Source organism: Crotalus tigris, unplaced genomic scaffold (genome assembly GCF_016545835.1).
Source record: "Crotalus tigris isolate CLP2741 ecotype Arizona unplaced genomic scaffold, ASM1654583v1 scf7180000017568.13789103, whole genome shotgun sequence".
NCBI lineage: Eukaryota > Metazoa > Chordata > Lepidosauria > Squamata > Viperidae > Crotalus > Crotalus tigris.
In genome coordinates, this window is record NW_024096479.1 from 189,978 (window position 1) to 210,286 (window position 20,309).

The 20,309-nt window shown below is 36.4% G+C and overlaps 1 protein-coding gene across 8 annotated transcripts in view; it reads right to left on the reverse strand.

The window, feature by feature from the left end:
• Positions 1-168: 168 nt before the first annotated feature.
• The window catches only part of MPP4 (membrane palmitoylated protein 4), a 28,520-nt gene continuing 8,379 nt past the window's right edge, over positions 169-20,309 (reverse strand). For 3 of the 8 annotated variants that reach the window (XM_039354408.1, XM_039354361.1, XM_039354341.1), the window contains 16 exons: positions 19,875-19,956; positions 19,215-19,300; positions 18,083-18,154; positions 17,111-17,307; positions 15,426-15,487; positions 15,052-15,066; positions 12,582-12,617; positions 11,571-11,591; positions 9,341-9,355; positions 7,962-8,003; positions 6,352-6,528; positions 5,966-6,046; positions 5,627-5,720; positions 4,576-4,684; positions 3,956-4,090; positions 169-1,919 (listed from right to left, as the gene is read on the reverse strand). In XM_039354408.1, coding sequence (XP_039210342.1) covers positions 1,728-1,919; positions 3,956-4,090; positions 4,576-4,684; positions 5,627-5,720; positions 5,966-6,046; positions 6,352-6,528; positions 7,962-8,003; positions 9,341-9,355; positions 11,571-11,591; positions 12,582-12,617; positions 15,052-15,066; positions 15,426-15,487; positions 17,111-17,307; positions 18,083-18,154; positions 19,215-19,300; positions 19,875-19,956 — 1,416 coding nt within the window. In that variant the 3' untranslated portion in view covers positions 169-1,727. The remainder of the gene's footprint in view (positions 1,920-3,955; positions 4,091-4,575; positions 4,685-5,626; positions 5,721-5,965; positions 6,047-6,351; positions 6,529-7,961; positions 8,004-9,340; positions 9,356-11,570; positions 11,592-12,581; positions 12,618-15,051; positions 15,067-15,425; positions 15,488-17,110; positions 17,308-18,082; positions 18,155-19,214; positions 19,301-19,874; positions 19,957-20,309) is intronic. The other 5 variants (XM_039354389.1, XM_039354351.1, XM_039354371.1 and 2 more) reach the window with 5 other exon arrangements.

Sequence of the window (20,309 nt, forward strand, 5' to 3'; positions counted from 1 at the left end):
AACTTTTGTAAGAGGTGCGAGAATGTATCAGAAACGTTCTAGGGGAGCGAGTATAGAAAAGGTTAGGAGCCGCTGATATAAAACATTGTAATTAAATTGTAATTTTTTCTGAAAAGAAAAATTCTAAAAACCTTATAGCCTGGGTGGAAGAAAGGATGTACAACTGAGCAGACTAAAGCACTTGTTTATTTTTCATTTATTTTCCATTACTAGTGTATTATCAGGATTGACATTTCTAGGCAGTTCCTAAACCTACAAAAATAAAAGCAATAAAGCCACATCATAATACTCATTAAAAAACATATAAAATCTAAGATGGCAGGCAGAGTTGATATTGATCCCCAAGACTTGTTGAACAGCCATCTTTTAAGAGTTTTCAAGATGTTTTAAATCTTCTGATTGACATTATTTACGTTTTCTTTATATGTTGCTTTTAGGTTTGGGGGTTTACTTAAAACTAATACAACAAAATGAAGCAAATTACCAAAACGATATTAACAGTCCATTAAAAATGTATAAGAAATTAAATATAGCTAATATTTTAGTGTTTTGTCACTAAGGGTCAATGGTTTACTGACAATCACTATATGTCTTAAACAATGTGGTGTAATAAATCAAGTTTGAAGCCCTAATTATAGATTGAATTTGAGAAGTTACATGTTCCCAAAACTTCACCCTTCATAATATAAAGTTAATTATAATTATATTAATTTTAAACACAGATCTCCTACTTGAATTAACACACTTTTCCTGACATTTAAAGGACAAGGTGCAGTAATCTGCACTTCAAATCTTTTTAAAAATGGTGCCTTTTGCTATCAAAGGTAGAGGGAGAAAATTTAAAGAATATCACAGTAATTATGATACTACTTTGCTGCTAGAAATATGCTGTTCAGTGAAAGCTAAAAAGAACCCAGATTTCATTCTTGTTGGAGGAATGTGCTATAAATAAAAAATAGGTCAAAAACTGCTGCAATTCTCTCCTATGCTTAAGAAGGAAAAAATATCAAAAATTACATATTTTTAAACAATTATATAATCTCTGATTATGTCATTAGAATGGTATTTCTGTTTCAGAATTACTTAATATATAATGCTGAAAATTGCCCATAAGTGTGGCTGCATTTATGACACAGTAAATCGTGTATTATGACAATATTAACCAAGAATTAATGCTGGTTTATAAATCTTGGCTCCTTGGGGGCATAATGAATCATAATCCTGGTTTGGAATATATGAATCTCTTTATTTGCCTGCCTCGATGAATTGGGAAGGAATTAAGCTATGTTGCTCTGTTCATAGTTTAATCAGGGGAGATCTAGTTCTTAGCTTTTTAAGGTTTTCTGCAGGCAGGCTTGCATTAACGTTCCCTGGAGTGTCTGTCCTGGATGGAAAGGAAGGAAGGAAATGATCCTACCATTTTAATATCTGGCCTATTCCCACAAATGGGTTCCTCCATAAAGTTATTCTTTTAAAAAATTAATATAGCCTAGCTTAAGTGACAGGCAAATGCAGCCAATAGACTTGTACCTTGTAATATCTTTTGTTTATGTTCTCCAAATTCCCTGAAATGAAATATGTTTATATCTCCTGAAACCCCAGCCTTAAAACCCAATGAAAGTTCCAAAACATTTATTGCCAGAAAAGTAGTGTTCCTCCCCACAATGGCTGGGCTGATCTTCCCCAGAATGCTGGATTTTGCACACACTATCATCCCATGAAACAGGCTAGTCCTGAGAGCTTGGGCATATCCATGTGGCTGGAACCCACTGTGGTTCATTCTGGGCTTGGTGCACGGCAGAGACTAGCTGCAGACAAGTTTCCTGTAAATTGTCATTCACAATCACTTGATCAAAGAATTGGCCAAACTGAGTTTCCATTTTTTTAGCTGACTCTTCCATTTCCTGCAGGTCTTCTTCCTGGAGGGAGATCACAATAAATAATGAGCTGGCATAGTTGTACCTACTGCTTCATTTCTTCATCTTGTATTTTCTTGCTAGCAGGCATGAATATAGGAAGGAATGAGATGACTGACTAACTAACAACAGCACTTAACTCAATAAATGCCAGATATTCTAACATACTAATACATGCTCTCTAGTTAGGGTTACATAGAGCTACAGCCACTGTTTACACATCATGAAAGAAATCCAGTTTGCTTCTTTTTTTTTTTGATGCCATCATAGACTAACTTATTATTGAGCACCGCCTAGAAAACAGTTCCTGATTTTGATTCCCATAAAAGAGAACAAAGGACTTGAAAGCTATCAATGGAATTGGAATCAAAGTACTCTCAAGTGGATAAAGAAAAGAAATATTTGTATTTAATAACAATCCAGATCTGTTGTTCTTTGACTTTAGAGATGAACTCTCAAATGCATACTCAAAGGGATGCAAAGAGATATAGGCCTCCTCCTCATGGTTAGTTAAAGGCCTACTGCAAGATCTTGAGGGAACCGAAAAATATCTCATTGATAATACCAATTCTGTTATATAGGCTCAACATTGGTAATAATGCTGTCATTTATTTGTTTGGAATGCATATACAGGAAACAGTTCATATTAAGAGTAGGGATTGGTGGATCCTATACATTTTCCCCTCCCCTTCCATTGAAAGTTACCAGCTAGTGAAAAACGTCTATCAATCATCCCTCTAAACCTGGACTGGTGTTGGGGCAAGAGGCAAGCAGTGACCAGATGCTTCTACCGGCAGGCTGCTAAAAGTCACTCTGATTTTGTGCAAGTGTCAATATGTTCAAAGAGAGCCTAATTATCAACTGATAGTTGAGTTTCTTTCAGATCTGGATTTTATGCTATTATGGGGGACTGCTAAGCCTGTGTTGAATAGCAGCCTTGACAACTGATGGATATGAGGAAAGTTAAGCTGGGAAGCCGTGTAGTAGGAGCTAACCCTATGTAGCCCCTATCCTAGAATCCCTAATTGGACACTGTTCAGGCTAATCCAGGTTTCAAGCTGCAGATTGGCCCAGAGACATGGCATGTGCAAGAAGTAGTAAACGTAGACTATTTTGCTGCCTGAAACTGAATAGCCCTGGATGGTGCTCAGAGGCTGGAGGGAAGGTAGTATGGCTGCACCAGCCTAAAATGGCCAGTTTAGGTAGTCCTCATTGAACAGCCATTCTGTCAGCAACTGTTCAAAGTTACAACATTGCTGAATAAGGGAGATCTTCAGCAGATCTTTACTGTTGGCAGCCATTGCAATGTCCCTGTTATCATGGATCACAGTTCAGGTGCTTGGCAACTGGCTTGCTATCACAACAGTCACAGCATCCTGTGGTAATATGATTGTCATTTGTCACCTTCACTGTTGGCTTCCAACGAGTGAAGTCTATGGGGAAGCTGGCAGCAGTCAAGTGAACACATGACTGTGGGATGCTATGACTGTGGGATTCGCCTACCAATGGCAACTGGGATTGCTGTAGCTACCTCTGTAAATTGGCCCAGTCATATATCACCCTTTATGACCACATTCTTTAGTGAAGGATTTGCTGGTCTTAATTACCAGTGTAAAGCAAGGACTACCTATAAATATTGCGATAATCTCATTTCCTAAAGGTCACCTTACTGAACCAATGGTTGGCGAAGCATGTCAGATTGATACAAAACTGTCAATAAGAGAAAACATGATTTCACTTTGGAGCATTAGGAGGACATAGCAGAGAAAATAGTTACCGGTACTTAGGGTTAGGCAAATGAGAAAGGCTCGTATGCTGATTTTGATATGTTATACAACAAAATCAAGTCAAAATTTCTTAAAATCAGTGCATTATTCTGAATTCATGCTTACTTGTTAAAGTAATAATTCAATGTTGCAATTACTTTCCCTTTATAATGGTGAAATGACAGTATTTTCACCCAGAAATCAAAGCAGTGGGTATAGCTAAGCTAAAGCCTTGTAAATCTCATTGCTAATTTCCTTCCTCTCAAATCTTACCTTAAATTTCATGTTCACATAATAGTCAGTGATTATCCTAGCATTTTTCCGAGTGTGCTTCATGCAGCTCACACTTGGTGGTTTAATAAATATAATGTAGGGTTTCAGTTCAAGAGTACGAACAAACTGAATATTCTGCAAAATAAAAAAAAATAAAAACAATCATGCAAATTATATTTATTCTGCCCAATTTTTGTATTAACATTTTTAAAAATGATTAAAAGATAACACCTATAATTCAGAAGTAATGTAATGTGTCAACTTAATAGGACTGGTTTTATAATTTATAATAATTCCAGAATATCTGTGGCAAAAATGGTATCACTAATAATTTCTAGCCCGTATTTTGTTCATAAACTATTAATTCTAATTATGTTACAATCAATGTTTATTTTCTTAATATATTTAAACATTATTATTTCTATTCTGTTCCTGACATTGATAGTATATATTTATTTACCCAATTAATGTCTGCACAAAATGTATTTAGAAAAACTATCCAACAAATCAAGCAATTGCCAGAGTCAACGCTGACTTGAAGGCACCCCCCAAAAATGTTTCAGGGCAGACTCAAGATTGATTGCTTAAATCTTCAACATTATGGGTTTTCTATGACTCACGTAAGGTTCTAAATCCATTATGCAGATCTTCCCTTCATCAAGCACCGCATGTACTGCATCCATACTTGTCCCATAGAGGTGTCCCTTGTACTCTCCATACTCCAACATTCTGCAAATGTGGTAAGTTAGGAGGAAGATGAGCATGTTTCAAAGCAAGAACTGTAAAAGAGGCTAAGTACTGAATATCTTTTTAATAATGCCAGGAGAAAGCATGCAAGCAGAATATGAAGGGGCAGCAGTCTGGGGTTATGTATTTAGGGAGATAAGAAGAGTCCTCCAATGCTCTTACTTGGAGTCAATGCTGTCATTTTTTTTCTACCTCACTTATTGCAGCATCCCCTGTTATATGTGCATATATGTATTTCAGAGAGATGTAAGATAACAGCCCTCTTCTTTCTACTGCAAACTACACTACTTTTGCTTGCTTTTTTAAAAAAAAACAAGCTCCACATTTAATGCAGATTGGAGGTTTATTTAATGATTGATTGAAGAAGAGAAGTATGGAAATCATTGTGTTTTCAACAAGGTGAGATAAAGAGTCCTTTCCAATGAACCCTGTAGCAAATTCCTGGTGAGACACTAAAACATATAAGGGGAGGTGATTTATTTGTTTAGGGAAGAAACAGACAATCCCTGGATTATTTAAAGGTTCCCTTCCAGCAATGCATTTCCCAATATTTGAAGGGCTCCTGCAAAGATGAGGGGATGAAACTATTTTCTAAAGCACCAAAAGGCAAGACAAGAAACAATGGTTGGAAACTAACCAAGGAGAGAAGCAACCTAGAACCAAGGAGAAATGTCTTAATGGTGAAAGCAATCAACCAACGGAATAGCTTGCCTTTCTTACTACATGTTTACCACAGTGAATGCTAGTACAACATTAATTAATTAAATAATATTTTGTGTATAAAATGACATTTTTATTTGTCAAATAGGAAAACTGGCAGAAATAGATTTTTAACTCTGCTGCCCACCTATCCTGGTATCTGGGCACAGAATTTTCAAATTTGATGAAAGAAAAACAAAAAACGTCAATCTAAAAATAAATTACCTGTAATTGTACACCATATTTTCAAATGTTTCTTTTGGTACATAATGATATTCTCGACCATTCTCTTCATAGCTCTTTTGAGCACGGGTTGTATCTATTTTTAAAAAGTACAAATTATGGCTATTGCAATACTTTTAAATAGTTACTGGAACAGACTTTAATGAAAAGCTAAGTACTTCATATTATATTGGGCTGCTTATTTGGGATCTTCTCTTAATTTGGGGAAAAGTCAGTGGTAACTATAAATAATGAAAGGCTAATACGCACACCACAATTAGTGAAATTCTAATGTTTCATTTCCTTCCATTAGTATGTTTTAAGAGTTAAAATATCACATACGTGGCACTGCATTTCGAAACAGGTGAGGATTTATACCAATAAGTTGTCTCCGTAGTTCATTCACTCCAACACCTGAAGGACCTAAGTATTTAATGAAAGACATGATTGAATAAAAATCCTATGCCACCTAATTACATATAATAAAATAATGACATTTTCCATAGAAGAAACAGACTAAGGAATACAAATCAAAGTTTTCTCACTGAATCATGAGGACCCAGTCCTACAAAGATGCAATATACTTGCATTTTTTTTAAAAAAATGTGTACTATGATGAAATTATTTTTCCTTGAACTAATGCAAGTTTTCTCTCTTTTATGCATTCTTTTTTTTTGGCCACAATAATCACTTTTTAAACAAGGAATAGTTTAATTGTTGCAATTTACCTATTAGTACAATTAATCTGTTTCGATCACCAGGTTGTCTTTGGTATCTCATCACTTCTTCATAAGGTGCTGCCAGAGCACCGTAGCAACTGTTGCTGTTGAGACAATGTGCCTGACATGTCAGGTGACTGTAGTTGCATTTCCTACGGCATAGACGCATACTTCTCCGGAACCCAGCTGGAAAATGGAAATAGATATGGAGATCTTTAGAAACTGATCATTGAACCACAGGGCTAGCCTGCAATATTTGAGGCATTTCAGATGTTCCCTTCCAGAATTCATTCCAAAGTTTTGAATTTCTTATCCTCCCTAAGATCCCACAATTTTCCTTATGCCCTCCATTTGGTTAATGGCAAAGAAACAGATTCTCTGGAAGAGACAAGGAACACAGTATCATGTTTGCTACTTTGGTGTATTAAGTAGAATAATTGTGGCAGATTCAGGCAGCAGATTTTTGGTACTATGAAATGGGTTGCAAAATGTTAGATGTTAAATATTTTTATTGTTGGAAAGAAGCCACATATACTTGAGAGTTATATTTTGCCAACGACTGGGTTTTTCTATACTAATAAACCTTTCTGCAGGGGAAGATTTACACATGATCATTCAATCATGGAAGTTTCCATTTGCTATGTTGTAAGTGGATGTTGTTGGATTTTGTTGCTTATTTCAACAAGTGTAATGGAATTAAACTTCTATCAAAACACAGACTCCCAACATCATAAAAATTGCATATTGTTAACAAAGTAGCTTTGAGTAAGCACTGGTTGATCCAGATTAAAAAAAACTTATGTGCAAAAGCCTAATTGTAGTTCTGTGTTAGCACCAAGTGACTTAGCTTAGGAGAGCCCCTATGGGAAAGGGCAGCAGAAGATTACCATTTCAGTGAGGTCAAGGCAATTCTCTATAAGTCTGTCTAAACTCCTTTGTTTAGCAAATCTATCCCTCATCCTCAATCATTCATTTGAATAGTCTGTCTATTACCTGATTTTTTTTTCTGCTAAAGCTATCCTTCCTTTCTTCCTTTGGTTTTGAAACAACAGAAATATGCAACACAAGCAAGCCATCTGTTTATGGCTATTACCAACCTCACAAGGAATGCTTATTTTAGGACCATTTGATGCTAACTAAAAGACTGAAATTCTAATACTGCATTTGTCTGCTTCTTTTGGTTTTTCAGAGTCCCCAGCCTCCATTATGTTTATCTAACTACAATCAAGCAATGCAACTAATGTATTTTTCAATGGTTCTAACTTGACAGTTTTCCCATTTCCATTGTATTTATTTTAGAAACCAACCAGTAATAAAATTCTCTTGATTTATCAGTGGCTCCCCTTGAAGTCATATGTCTTTCTAACTAAACTGTTAATCACAAACTTTTTATTCATAGAAAGGAGCTGTGACAATTAGAGGTGAAGTCAGAGGTGGATATGCAGCACTTCAAAACAGTACTTCATTTGGCTTGTTTGAAGCCTCTATAGCAATAGCAAAGTAAAGGAATACATTACTGTAGTAAAGAAGAAAGCACCAATGCAATGCATCAGATACAAACTATTTAGTAGCCCAGTGACCCTGAACACAATTCTCCAGTCACAGAACCAGCTACGTACTAATGAACACTGGCTGACCAGATCCAATGAATTCTTCCTCTTCTGAAATGAGAGATAGAGATACAAAATAAAGAATAAGAAATGTAGCAATATCCTTAAGACTTTCATATACAAGAAATATAATTTTAATTTGTAATATTACAAGGAAAAGGAAAAAACTCAGCATTCAAAACAGGCCTTTTAAAAAAAGGTGAAAGCAACAGAGGTCCTTCAACTATAAAACTTAAGTATTTGATTTTTAAAATATTGTCAAATTATTCTGTGATATCAAATTAAGATAACACTCTCTTTGGATTCTTGTTTAGGTTTATTATTCATGGTGAATAATAGTTTTTTAAAGTATATATTGGATCAACCTATATGAAACACACTATGTAGGATCCATTTGCAGTAAGCATGTTTATAAAATTAGTTTAATAAATGTGGATTCAAAGACTAAAGGCAGCAGTTGAATTTGGAAAGGAAGTGGGAAAAAAGGCAGTAAAGTATGATTTTTCTTAGCTGATTTCCAAAGCCATAACGGTACCAGTTCTATAACGATTAAAACTGCCTGTTGGTTTATTAGCTTTCAACCTGTATAATTTGCTGTTATAGAGCTTTGTTTATTAATATTCTTTCTCTATAGAGACTCAATCTCCATAAATTGCCCTGAATGAAAACTAGAAATGACTTGGAGGTGAGCAGGCATGGCCAGAAAGTTGAATAATTATATGATTTCTGCCTTTTCTGGGTAGTGGAGAGATTTATCTATTACATGTAGTCCCTGTTTAGTGACCACAATTGGAACCGCAACTGTGCCTATGATCTTACTTCAGCTTTCCTTTGTTTTACAGACCTGCAAAGGTAATCAATGCAAGGATTGGTCACGAAGTTATGATTTCATTATAATTGTGAACAGTCACTGTTCAAGGCAGTCGCTAAGTGAGGACTGTCTATATTTGATTTCTTTGCACAGCATATAGCAAGTAAAACTAGCTGGGAAGGCTGTTCTAACTTCATATCAAATATGCCAAGATGGAAAGAGTTTAGCATATTCTAAGGGTTTCCATTCTAATGACTTCACTCTCTAATGGACATAGCAAGAAATCTTCTTGATATATTAAAAGAATTATTCAGAATTATTATGACGAATTCTACATTCAGGATAATTGCTTACTTCATAAATGATCAAATAGGGTTTCATTGTCAAGCATATCTTAATGTCCATCCAATAGAGTAAGTTAACTGCATATATTCATTTGTCTTTGCTTGGAGGAGCACATTAACTAATCAACGTACATAAGCCCCAAATATTTTTAGCAGGATGTGTTGATTGACCTTTTTCATGGAGTGATCAGTTGCCCATAATATAATGTCTATAAAATAAAAAGATAAGTTACCTTCTTTAAGTTCCTCTGTTACGTTGCATAAAATGGAAGGATAAGAAAGCTCAGATTAAAAGAGTTCAAGCCACTCATGATATAAGCATACAGATTATTTGGCATGATCAGACCAGCATAAAGTCGGCAATTTGTACAAAGAGCAAAGACAAAATCTAGTAGCAGCAATAGCCAGGAGAATATAAAATCTATACAGATTAAAACTTTATTGGCAGAATTGCACAAAATCAGTATCAGGTTTGAGTTGGAAGAATTCAGTTTGCCTAAATTCAGTAGCAGATGAAAAGAGAGAGCCCAAGAGAGGAAAGTTTTGATTATACAGCCGTGTCTATTATACTATAGAGTTACATGTTAGTTCTAAGAATAGAATATCTTCAGATATGCAACCAGGGGACTTTGCCCTTGCCAAGACCCCCATTTACATGTTTAAAGGTCTCTGTCTAATCACAAAAACCTGGTGCAGACCTGGCTCTACAATCAATCACTCCAAAACTCTTCCCTATTTCTTTTTTGAATCGGTTTGATGAAGGGTTTCTGAAACTCAAAAGCTTGCAATATTGCATCCACCTTTGTTTTCCCCATGACTTCAGACACAGCTTCAACATCAGCCCAAGCAGACATTCTCAATCTACATCTGTCAGATGCATTTCCAGATTTCACCTCGTTCTTTACCCTTGGTCTGCTTGTTTAAAAAATAACTCCATTACTGTCAGTCTTTTTATCTTAACTTTCACCACGAGTCTGTTAAAATTGGATCCATTTAATAATTTCTTAGCCCAACTAAAGCAATTTGAACCTTCTGGCATTTCAAAGGTTGTAAGAAATTTAGATTTGCCTTCATGTATAGCATTCTATGTATATGTATACCACTCTAATGGCAGAAAGTAAAGAGGAACTAAAGAGCCTCTTGATGCGGGTGAAGAAGGAGAATGCAAAAGTTGACTTGAAACTCAACATTAAGAAAACCAAGATCATGGCATCCGGCCCTCTCAATTCCTGGCAATAGATGGGGAAGAAATGGAGGTAGTGACAGATTTTATCTTCCTGGGCTCCAGGATCACCTCAGATAGGGACTGCAGCCAAGAAATTAAAAGACGCTTGCTCCTGAGGAGGAAAGCTATGGCAAATCTAGACAGCATATTGAAAAGCAGAGACATCACCCTGCCAACAAAAGTACGTAAAGTCAAGGCCATGGTTTTCCCAGTTGCAATATATGGCTGTGAAAGTTGGACCATAAGAAAGGCTGAGTGCAAAAGAATTGAGGCCTTTGAACTATGGTGCTGGAGAAGACTCCTGCGAGTCCCCTGGACTGCAAGGCATTCAAACCGGTCAGTCCTAGAGGAGATCAACCCTGACTGCTCTTTAGAAGGCCAAATCCTGAAGTTGAAACTCAAGTACTTTGGCCACCTAATGAGAAGGAAGGACTCACTAGAGAAGAGCCTAATGCTGGGAAAGATTGAGGGCAATAGAAGAAGGGGACGACAGAGAATGAGATGGCTGGATGGAGTCACTGAAGCAGTAAGTGTGAACTTAAATGGACTCCAGAAAATGGTAGAGGACAGGAAGGCCTGGAGGAACATTGTCCATGGGGTTGCGATGGGTCGGACATGACTTCGCAACTAATAACAACAATAGCATTCTGGAGGGTTTTGTACTCAAACTCTGGAAATCCACAAGAATGACTGAAATACATCACTTCAATTTATCTGCACAATCTGAAGGAAAAAACCTTCAAGAGAGGATTCACAGCAGAAAAGCAGTTGCTTTTTAAAGAATTTCTTTAAAAAGGTAACATAATATTACTAATATTTCCAATTATTTTAAGTAAGTTCTTAGTGAGCAGAAAGATATACCTCTGATCTGTACTATTTCTGATTTTAACATACAAAAATACCCTGATAGGGAAGCATCAACATGAATACTCCATCATTAAGAATAATAGATTAGCCACTCAGTTACGCTTATGCAGTGTAATCTCATTAGCTTCCAGCTGTCTTCTCTGTCTCTTGCATAGCATTACAATTTTTACTGTAATTCAAGTTTGGATGATTATTTGGACAAAGAAGCCAATTTGTTTCACATTTGCTAGACTTGGTTATAAAAATACTCAGACAGGTTCAGAAAATGTCTATTATAAACATGCACATATTATACATATACAAAAATGGAGCATTTATGTTACATAATTCTGAGATTCTTATCATTAGCAAAGGACATTGGAGGAACTTACCAGATTCAAAAATCTCCTCATCTTTTAAAATCATCCAGGGAGCAGAAATAGCAAAATAATTTTACTTTAGAGCTGTCTTTGTCAAACATAATCACAAACCAACACATCAGAAAGGATTTCCCATTGCAGCAGCAATAGGAAGATACAATGAGATGCTTATACAGTATCCTCTTGTAATCTTCTTTTGTAACACCAAATTACACATCTATGGGGCAAATCCATGACTGATTCTGGTGTTTATTGAAAAGCATTTGTGCTGTGGAATGGGTTCCAAACTGGATGATGGCAAAGGCATCTGGGAGGAGGGGTGACGTAATTCACTTCCTCCACATTTCTTATTTCAGATTGAATTGCATTCTGCAGACAGTGTAAATCTTGTTGGGGTTAACAATATGGCATAGGCTTTGGTTATTATTTTTGTATTGCAACATGAAAAACAGGGCTGTGTTTACCAAAATGGCTTTATTATTAGCTCAAGAGAATTCTTTGTGCAACTATTACAAAAGTAATTCAAAATCACAATACTAGATTTTAACTTTTTTTATTTAGATCTTATTTTAGCCTTTCCGTTAAAAAAAATCAAGCAATAAAATTGTTCAAAATTACAAAAGTTAAAACCATAAACTGGGTTCATGGTTTAAAAAAAAAAGCCAGAAAAAAAGCTGCAGAACATGGCTCCATGAATTAGGTCAAAATGTGGCAAATAGTGACCTCTCTAAATTCAACATCAAGTATGTCTAAAGAAGGAACTGCATTACCAGGCTACACAATAATGATTCTCTCTAGCTTAAGCAACAGTTGATATGACTGCACCTATGCCTCTAATTATAGCTCTCTCAACATACACATAATTTTAACATTTTGCATTGTTGCTAGAGGTCATTTTGTTAAATTTCTTCTACAAATGGGTTCTTTTTTTGGCCTCTGGGTTACACACATTGGGATTTTGACTAATTTAAACTGCAATAATGAAAGACATAATTTCCATGCATCGAAACTAAAAGTGATTACCTGTTTCTACACACTTCTCATCAATCTGCATGTCATCTTCTCACATGTTGTAGACAAGAGAAAGAAAATATATGAGTTCATATGTGAGTTCAGAGAACTCATATAAAGATAGAAACAATATCTACCCTATGGCTGTTTTTATCCTATTTTATCTACTATTTCATATAGTACAATGACGTACAACATTCTACAATGCTTTTCTTTTGACTAAAGCAAAGATTACTGTATTCTGATAGCCATCAGTTGGAATATAAGTGGAAAAGATAAAAAACAAAATGAGGCTCATCAGAGTACCTATTTGAAATCTCCAACACTGAAACGAGCAGAATACATTGACTACTCAGCCCTCATTGCTTTTTTTTTTTTTTTTTGCACTTTCACCTAGATGTTGAAAGAAAAACCAGAATAGTTATTGACTACATGAGCCTGGATGGGATTATAGTAGCCCCAATGGTTAAAGAAGATGATTGATGCCTCCTTGCAGTGGGGTTTGTTTTTCTGAGGTAGTTATACAATCTCTTTCAATCTCTACAATCATAAGTCAATCTCAGCTTCTCCATTTCTAGAACAGGTGAGCTATCTTGCCCTCTGTTCCCTTGATCTCTTTCAGTGGAAGCATCAGAGCAGATGGGTGGACAGAATGGTGCAAGAGGAAGACAGCAACTTTATTCAACCCTATGGCTGAATAAAGAAGCTACTGAAGGAAGAACCATAAGGATGACTTGGCCCGCTTGATTGCTTCATTTCACAGACAATATTTGTCCAAGAGTGCTGGTAAAAAGACAATTTCACACAGTTTGTGTGGGTATGTGTGATTGTGTATTACACACTCAGGTAGTCCTGGCTTAACCACATTTGGGACCAGCAACTCCATTGCTAAGCAACACAGTTGTTAAGTGATCATACAACCTCACTTCCACTATGGTTAAGTGAGTCATTTTGCAATTATTAAGTGAGGTACTACATGATGGCACCAGGCAACTTTACCGCTGGCTTCTTCGTTCACTCTGCTTGTTGGAAGCTGGCTATGAGGTGTGCAAATGGTGACCTCAGACCACAGGATGCTGTGACGGTCATAAGTGTATAAACCAGTTATAAAGTTATTTTTTCAGCTCCATCATAACCTCACAAAACAGGGCAATCATTAAGCAAGGACTACCTGTATACAGAGGACAGATCTATTTGCTCTCAAAAAGGCTAGAGAAGATAATACATCCCTACATTTTGTTTTTTGTAAATAGTATTTCTAAAGCTGCTTGAGTCAGCATTTAATTTCATGCTTGATATGTGTTTCTGAACTGTTACAAAATTATGTTATGTGTCTTTAAAATTATTATTAAAATCAACATTTTGGATTTGAATATGCATTCTTATCAGTTTCAGAAATGTTAAGACACCATGAAACAGTTAATGCACAGAGAGCAAGATTACTTATTTTGTTCATGTATTAATAAAATACAGGTTCAGGAATACAGATGCATGTATACACACACTCACACACAGAGGGAGAGAGATCCCATACATTAAAATGGATTATAGACAGGGAGAAGATGACTAAGATATAGTACACAGGGGTTTAGCAGAAAATAGATTGGGATCAAGTGGTAAATTCAGGACACTGCAAAAGAGAGCTTGGTTAATGTAAGGTTACAAAAAAAATCAAGAGTCTGGCAGCGTCTTTTCTGACTAACATAATTTATTAAAAGGCATAAGCATTACATTCTAAGTTAATGTATTTTAAATCTCTATTGAAAGTTAGAGTGGAAGCTGTTAGTCTGAAATCTCTCCATACTGACTGTAGAAAGTTTTTTAAGAATATAGTTTTTAAAAATATCTGTCATAGAAGTCATGGAAATGATACGAAAAGAATTTTTTTTCTCTTTTTGAATTGTGCTTCATTCTTTTGAAATCATATGGTTGCCACTGTATATATACCATTTAGATAGCAAAGAATGAACTTCTGATAAAACATAGAATATTCCTCCAAGTGGTATACAGATAGCCTTTGACTTACAACAGTTTATTTAGTTCATTTAGGGATTGTGTAATCACCTTTCGTGCCCTAATGACATGCAAGCTCAATGGGAAAGCTAGATTCACTTAACAACCGTGTTGCTAACTTAACAACAGCAATGGTTCACTTAACAATTGTGGTACGAAAGGTTCTAAAATGGGGCAAAACTCACATAACAACTATCTTGCTTAGCAACTGAAATTTTGGGCTGAATTGTGATCATAAGTTGAAGACTACCTGTATTTGAACAGAGACCATTCAATTATGTGACAAATTATATCCCAACATTGTTATAGAATTCTGAGTAGTATATCTCAGAGAGAGATTAAAAATATTAGATAGGACTAGTTTGAAGATCTTAGCTAATGTGACATATATACATATATATATATACACACTCATTACATACAGACATATATACATACAGATTTATGGAATCCAATTAGCATTACTGACCTTCCACAAAATTCACTATTCATGGGAAATTCATAAAAAAAGAATATATACACATCATCAGAGACATGAATGAATAATTCAATGCCTAAGTCAATGACACAGAGATTATTCTGATAACATTTATACCTTTGTAAACTAAAGCATAGTAAATGATTTCCCAAAAGTTCTCCCCTATATTTAAGACTAAATATTCTTAGGAATCCTGTTTCTAGACTGACAAGATTATTAACAGGTTTGGAATTCAAACTATAGCATTTTTGCTCCTAAATCTAAGTAGTCTAATTGTACTCTATAGAAATAATTGAGTAAGGAAATAATATTAATTACAGAAACAGTTCATGCACACCTCATCGTCAGAAATTTATTATACTCACAGATTGATTTGACGCAAGTGTGGAGATGGAAGGGCTGAGTCCACCAGAATTCTCGCTGTTTCCTAGACAGAAGAAGGGAACATTTTCTAAAATTGCAGAATTAGAAAAAGATTTCAACAGAATTTGGGATTTCTATAGTCTTATGATGAATTTCATGGAATTCAAAACCGTATTTCCACTACATCTACGCTCTTAACCAGGGCACAAACCTTAGAAGAGAAATTCTTTCCTGGAGAAAAGAAGACTGTCTCTTCTAAAACATTTGGCTGACAGATCCAGATATTATACATTCCCCCCCTTTTTACATCATCATCACCACCACCACCACCATCATCATCCCAAATTTGTTAGAGTTCATGAAGAGAGGATTATAATCCTTCTTTGAGTAATGCTCTCTTTTGCTGGTTTCTCCCTGGTTTTCCTCAGCATCCTAACCAGTGCTGGCTCAAAGGTACATGACACCCCTAGGACACATTGATTGATGGTGCCACCTCTCACTGATGCAAAGTTTAGCATTTTTACATTGATTTGGAAAGAAATATGGTATTGGTGCCCCCTAACAGTTGGCACCTAAGCCTGTGCCACTTGGTCTTACCCTAAATTTAGCCCTGATCCTTTCTTAGTGGCAGCCTGGCCCTCTGAACCAACACCCACCTGGAGATTTGGATGATTCAACCCTGTTGGCTTTTCATTAGACATTGAAGACATGACTATTTTCCTAGGTTATTGGATCAGATAGTAGATGCACTCTGCTACTATTGATGGTGAATAGGATTAATTGTTTTATCGTTGGGTTACGTTTGATGGGCTCATTTGTTTTAATCCTTAAGCTGTCCAGAGTCACTAGTGTGAGATAAGCAACTACATAAATCATACATGCATAAATATCTCTCTCTCACTCACTCACTCACGCACTCACTCACTGGCTCAATGAAGAGAACAAGAGAAAAAGACTATCTTAGGAGAATTTGACCTCTGTGGTACAAGTCTAATTCTGTCCAGCCTATTAAAACCAGGTCTTTTTTTCTCATAGAACGCCCAGAACGGAGTTCCGACACCTTTTTGGGATGGAACCTTGTAGGGTAGGCAAGGCAGGTTGTATGATATGTGTGACTTCCAGCACCTTTTTTTTTAAGAAAAAAAGCACTGATTAAAATCTTCCAGTGGGCAAAGGTCATAAAGCATTCTCTACACAGGAGCTAGTTGCCTGAAGGTCAGGAAGCCAAGTCCATATGATGATGTCACATCAAATTTTATTTGCACATTATCAACCACTATAGGGTGTTATTCCAAAGCAGAGATGTACAGGATCCACCTTTACGTAGCTGCTACCTTTCTTGCATGGCAGGTTGGGAAGTCTGAGGGAGTTATAGATAGGAAGAAGAGGACCACTGTTGCAAAGGGGTTTTAGATTTTGCCCATAGCCATGGAAGAGGAATTCACCATTATTCAGTTAATTCACCAGGATTGCTTATTTTTACCCTTTTCTGCCATGGGAAAATAGATACATTTTCTATTTTTATTCAGCAATGTATTATGTACAAAACTTGCCTGGAATTTTGATCTATTTTAACTGCATCAGGTGCTAACACTGATTTTCTCTATGTTAATAGAAGCATCTTATATAAGTTGGTTCTCCACATGTTACCCATTAGCAAAAATAAATACACCCCCATTTTCTATACCTCTTCAGAAGATGATTGGAAGGGATGAGTCCAGCACAGGCTTTGAGGTTGGAGACTTTCCTTGCCTGCCACCACAGGATGTCCTTTTGGTCTACAATCTGAAGAATCTCTCCTTTTTTAAATGGCAATCCTGCATCAACACATGGAATGAGAGGATCCTGACGAGGGCAGTAATCCCGCATTGCACGCACATAGAGCTGGAAGGATAACACGCAAGGTTTCTTTTTAATCATAGAAGTTACACTCCAAAGACAAGGACATACATTTGTAAAAGTTTAATAACTGCAAACAATAAAAGGTCAGCTTTAAAAAGCCAAGATGTAAGTGCAGTCAAAACATGGCAATAGATATTAATTCATAATCAATAATAAGAACATAAAATGATCTTGGAGGTCAGTAGGCTAGGTAAGCAAGAAGCTGCACAGGAAAAGGAAATGATCAGTCTGCAGGCAAGGTGATTTGTTTTTGAGGACAGTTTTGATTAGGCAATGATGGAAGACTATTTTTTTCTGTTCTTATTCCTGTCTGACATATCTCAACGATTTGGTGGAGTGTTTCATATTGGCCCTAGCACTAGCACCAATAATGCTACCTACTTTGGGTAATAAAACATGTGCCAAAAACAAACAAACAAACCATGCTCAGAGAACACCAAGGAACTCTCATTTCAACCCTGAGTTTCAAATATTCACCTCTATTGGTATCACATTAGTCCTTCAAGGTACTTGTCAATTGTTACTAGCTGTTGTGGAATAGGGGCCTTAACATCTCACTTGTAGCATCTTACTGATCACTATGGAAATAAACTGGATCTTTGATCTGATCCAACAAATCAATAAACATGATTATTGAGAATAATTAAAGCCAAAACCTCCTCATGAAGAAACTTAATGCTAACTAAATGCTAACTCTGAGGGATTCATGTATTAACCATTTGAAGGAAAGGAAAGGAATCTATGCATTGCATCTTACTGTTGTTTGATTACTGATGATTCGATCAGAACCTGGAATCAGCTTGAACATGATGGTGCTTTGGGACAGAGTCTGCAAGAATTCAGAAAAAGGCATCTAATGCGCTTGGCCTACTTTTGTTGCAAACTTAATTTGATCATCAATACATTTATAATTCTATGAGAAGATATCCCTTTTGACAGGAAGGATAAAATCCACCATGATATTGGTATACAGATAGTCCTTGACGTAGGACCACAATTGAGCCCAAAATTTCTGTTGCTAAACAATAGTTCTTAAGTGAGCTTTGCCCCATTTTACTACCTTTCTTGCCATAGTTGTTAAGTGAATCACTGCAGTTGTTAAGTTAGCAATATGGTTGTTAAGTGAATCGGGCTTCCCCATTAACTTTGCTTGTCAGAAGATCACACAAAGTGATCACATGATCCCAGGACACTGCAACCGTCATAAATATGAATCAGTTGCCAAGTGTTTAAATTTTGATCACGGGATCATGGGAATGCTGCAGTGGTTGTAAGTGTGGAAAATGGCCATAAGTCTTTTTTTTTCAGTGCCATTGTAACTTAAAATGGTCACTAAATGAATTGTTGTACATCAAGGGCTACCTGTATAGTATATGAAGATGCCTGTCCATCTGTAAATTTTAGCTTTCAAATTGTGCAAAGGTAAGGAAACGTGTTTAAAAAACAAAGCAGCACCTGCTAGTTGCAACTGAGGAAGGAATTAGGTTGCACAGTCCCTACTCTTTTTCCCCAAGCAGCAGACAGAAGCAACAGATGGGGAAAGTAGCAGTGGTGGGAACAATAGTCAAACACCCCTTGAAATTAAAACAAAGTACTTCCTACAAAAATAGAAATATGAATAGTTCCCTCCTTGCTCTTTGGTACAGTCGAAACAAAAGTCCGCAGGAGGGAAAATAGGACTGGCCAAACTGTGGGCACTACATTGCACAGTTGTGAGGGATCTATGAAAAATGGTAGAAAATGCTCATCTCTTCCTTATAGCTTTTTTCTTCAGGCCATGCTCCAAATCATAACTTTGGAGGATGACTTTATGTTCCAAGCATGCACTTTTGCATTGTTTACATGGTATCGTTGTGGTATTTAAAGAATAGAAAGCTGATTGTGATTACCAGAATGTGTATGACTTGCTCGGGTTCCAGGCCCTCCACGGGGATTCTATTCACCTCTACAAGTTTGTCTCCAGCATATAACAACCCTACAACAAAACAGTAATGATATTAAGCAGTTGGTCAAAGAATTGGAGAAGAAAAATAGCCTGAATTTCTAAGGAACACCTAGAGTTATTTCTGTTGCCCCCATCCTGAATTTAAAATGTTTCATTACAGACAATTTGTGTCTTGACTATCCAAACCTTATTTTAATCAGAGTTATCTTTAAGGATGAAGAGCAGATTTCAGCTCAATAGCTTGCCCCCTCCACTTTGGTCATCAGGTGGGGGAGCAGCTGAAGGGAGCAGGAGACCTTGCACTGGGGTGAGCACAACAAGCTGACTGCTAGAGTTGGTCTAATGCATCTCCCTATCTGTAGAACACAATCTCCAATAGAAGTGCTATTATATTGTCTCTCAACCCCTGCCTCCTAAAAGCAAATATGGGATAAGCAGAAGGAAGTTAATCATAATAAAACAATTTAGAGAATACCTTCACTAAGAAACATGTTCAGAACATTCAAGAACCGTACAGAACTTTCTAAAGCACATATTGAAAATTAGTCCCTGCACCTCCCCAGTGATTTTTTTTAAACTTTTAGTTGTATTAAATTCACCTTACCACTTTTATCTGCCAGACCTCCATGGATTACTCTTGCTATTGTAATATCACCTGTCAGCTCATGGCGTTTAATGGTGGCACCCTAAGGAAGAGGAAGAAAAGGAAGAGTTGCTTCCTACTGAACAAATGAATAAAAAGAGAAGAAGGTACACACTTGGTGAGTAGTGGTATACAGGAAGTCTATAGCCTGCTAGATATATTAAGATTATAGCTTCCACTTTATGTACTTCCCTGCATTCATGTGCCATAAAATTAAGCTTGATTCTGGGGACTTATTAGAATCCGTCAATGTTGTTTTCAATGTTAATTTCAATACAGGTAGTTCTTGACTTACAACTGTAATGGAGCCCAGAATTTCTGTCATAACTTCTTGTAAGTTGTAACTCTTGTGGGTTGTAAGTCGAGGCACCCACATGACTGGACCTGATTTTACAG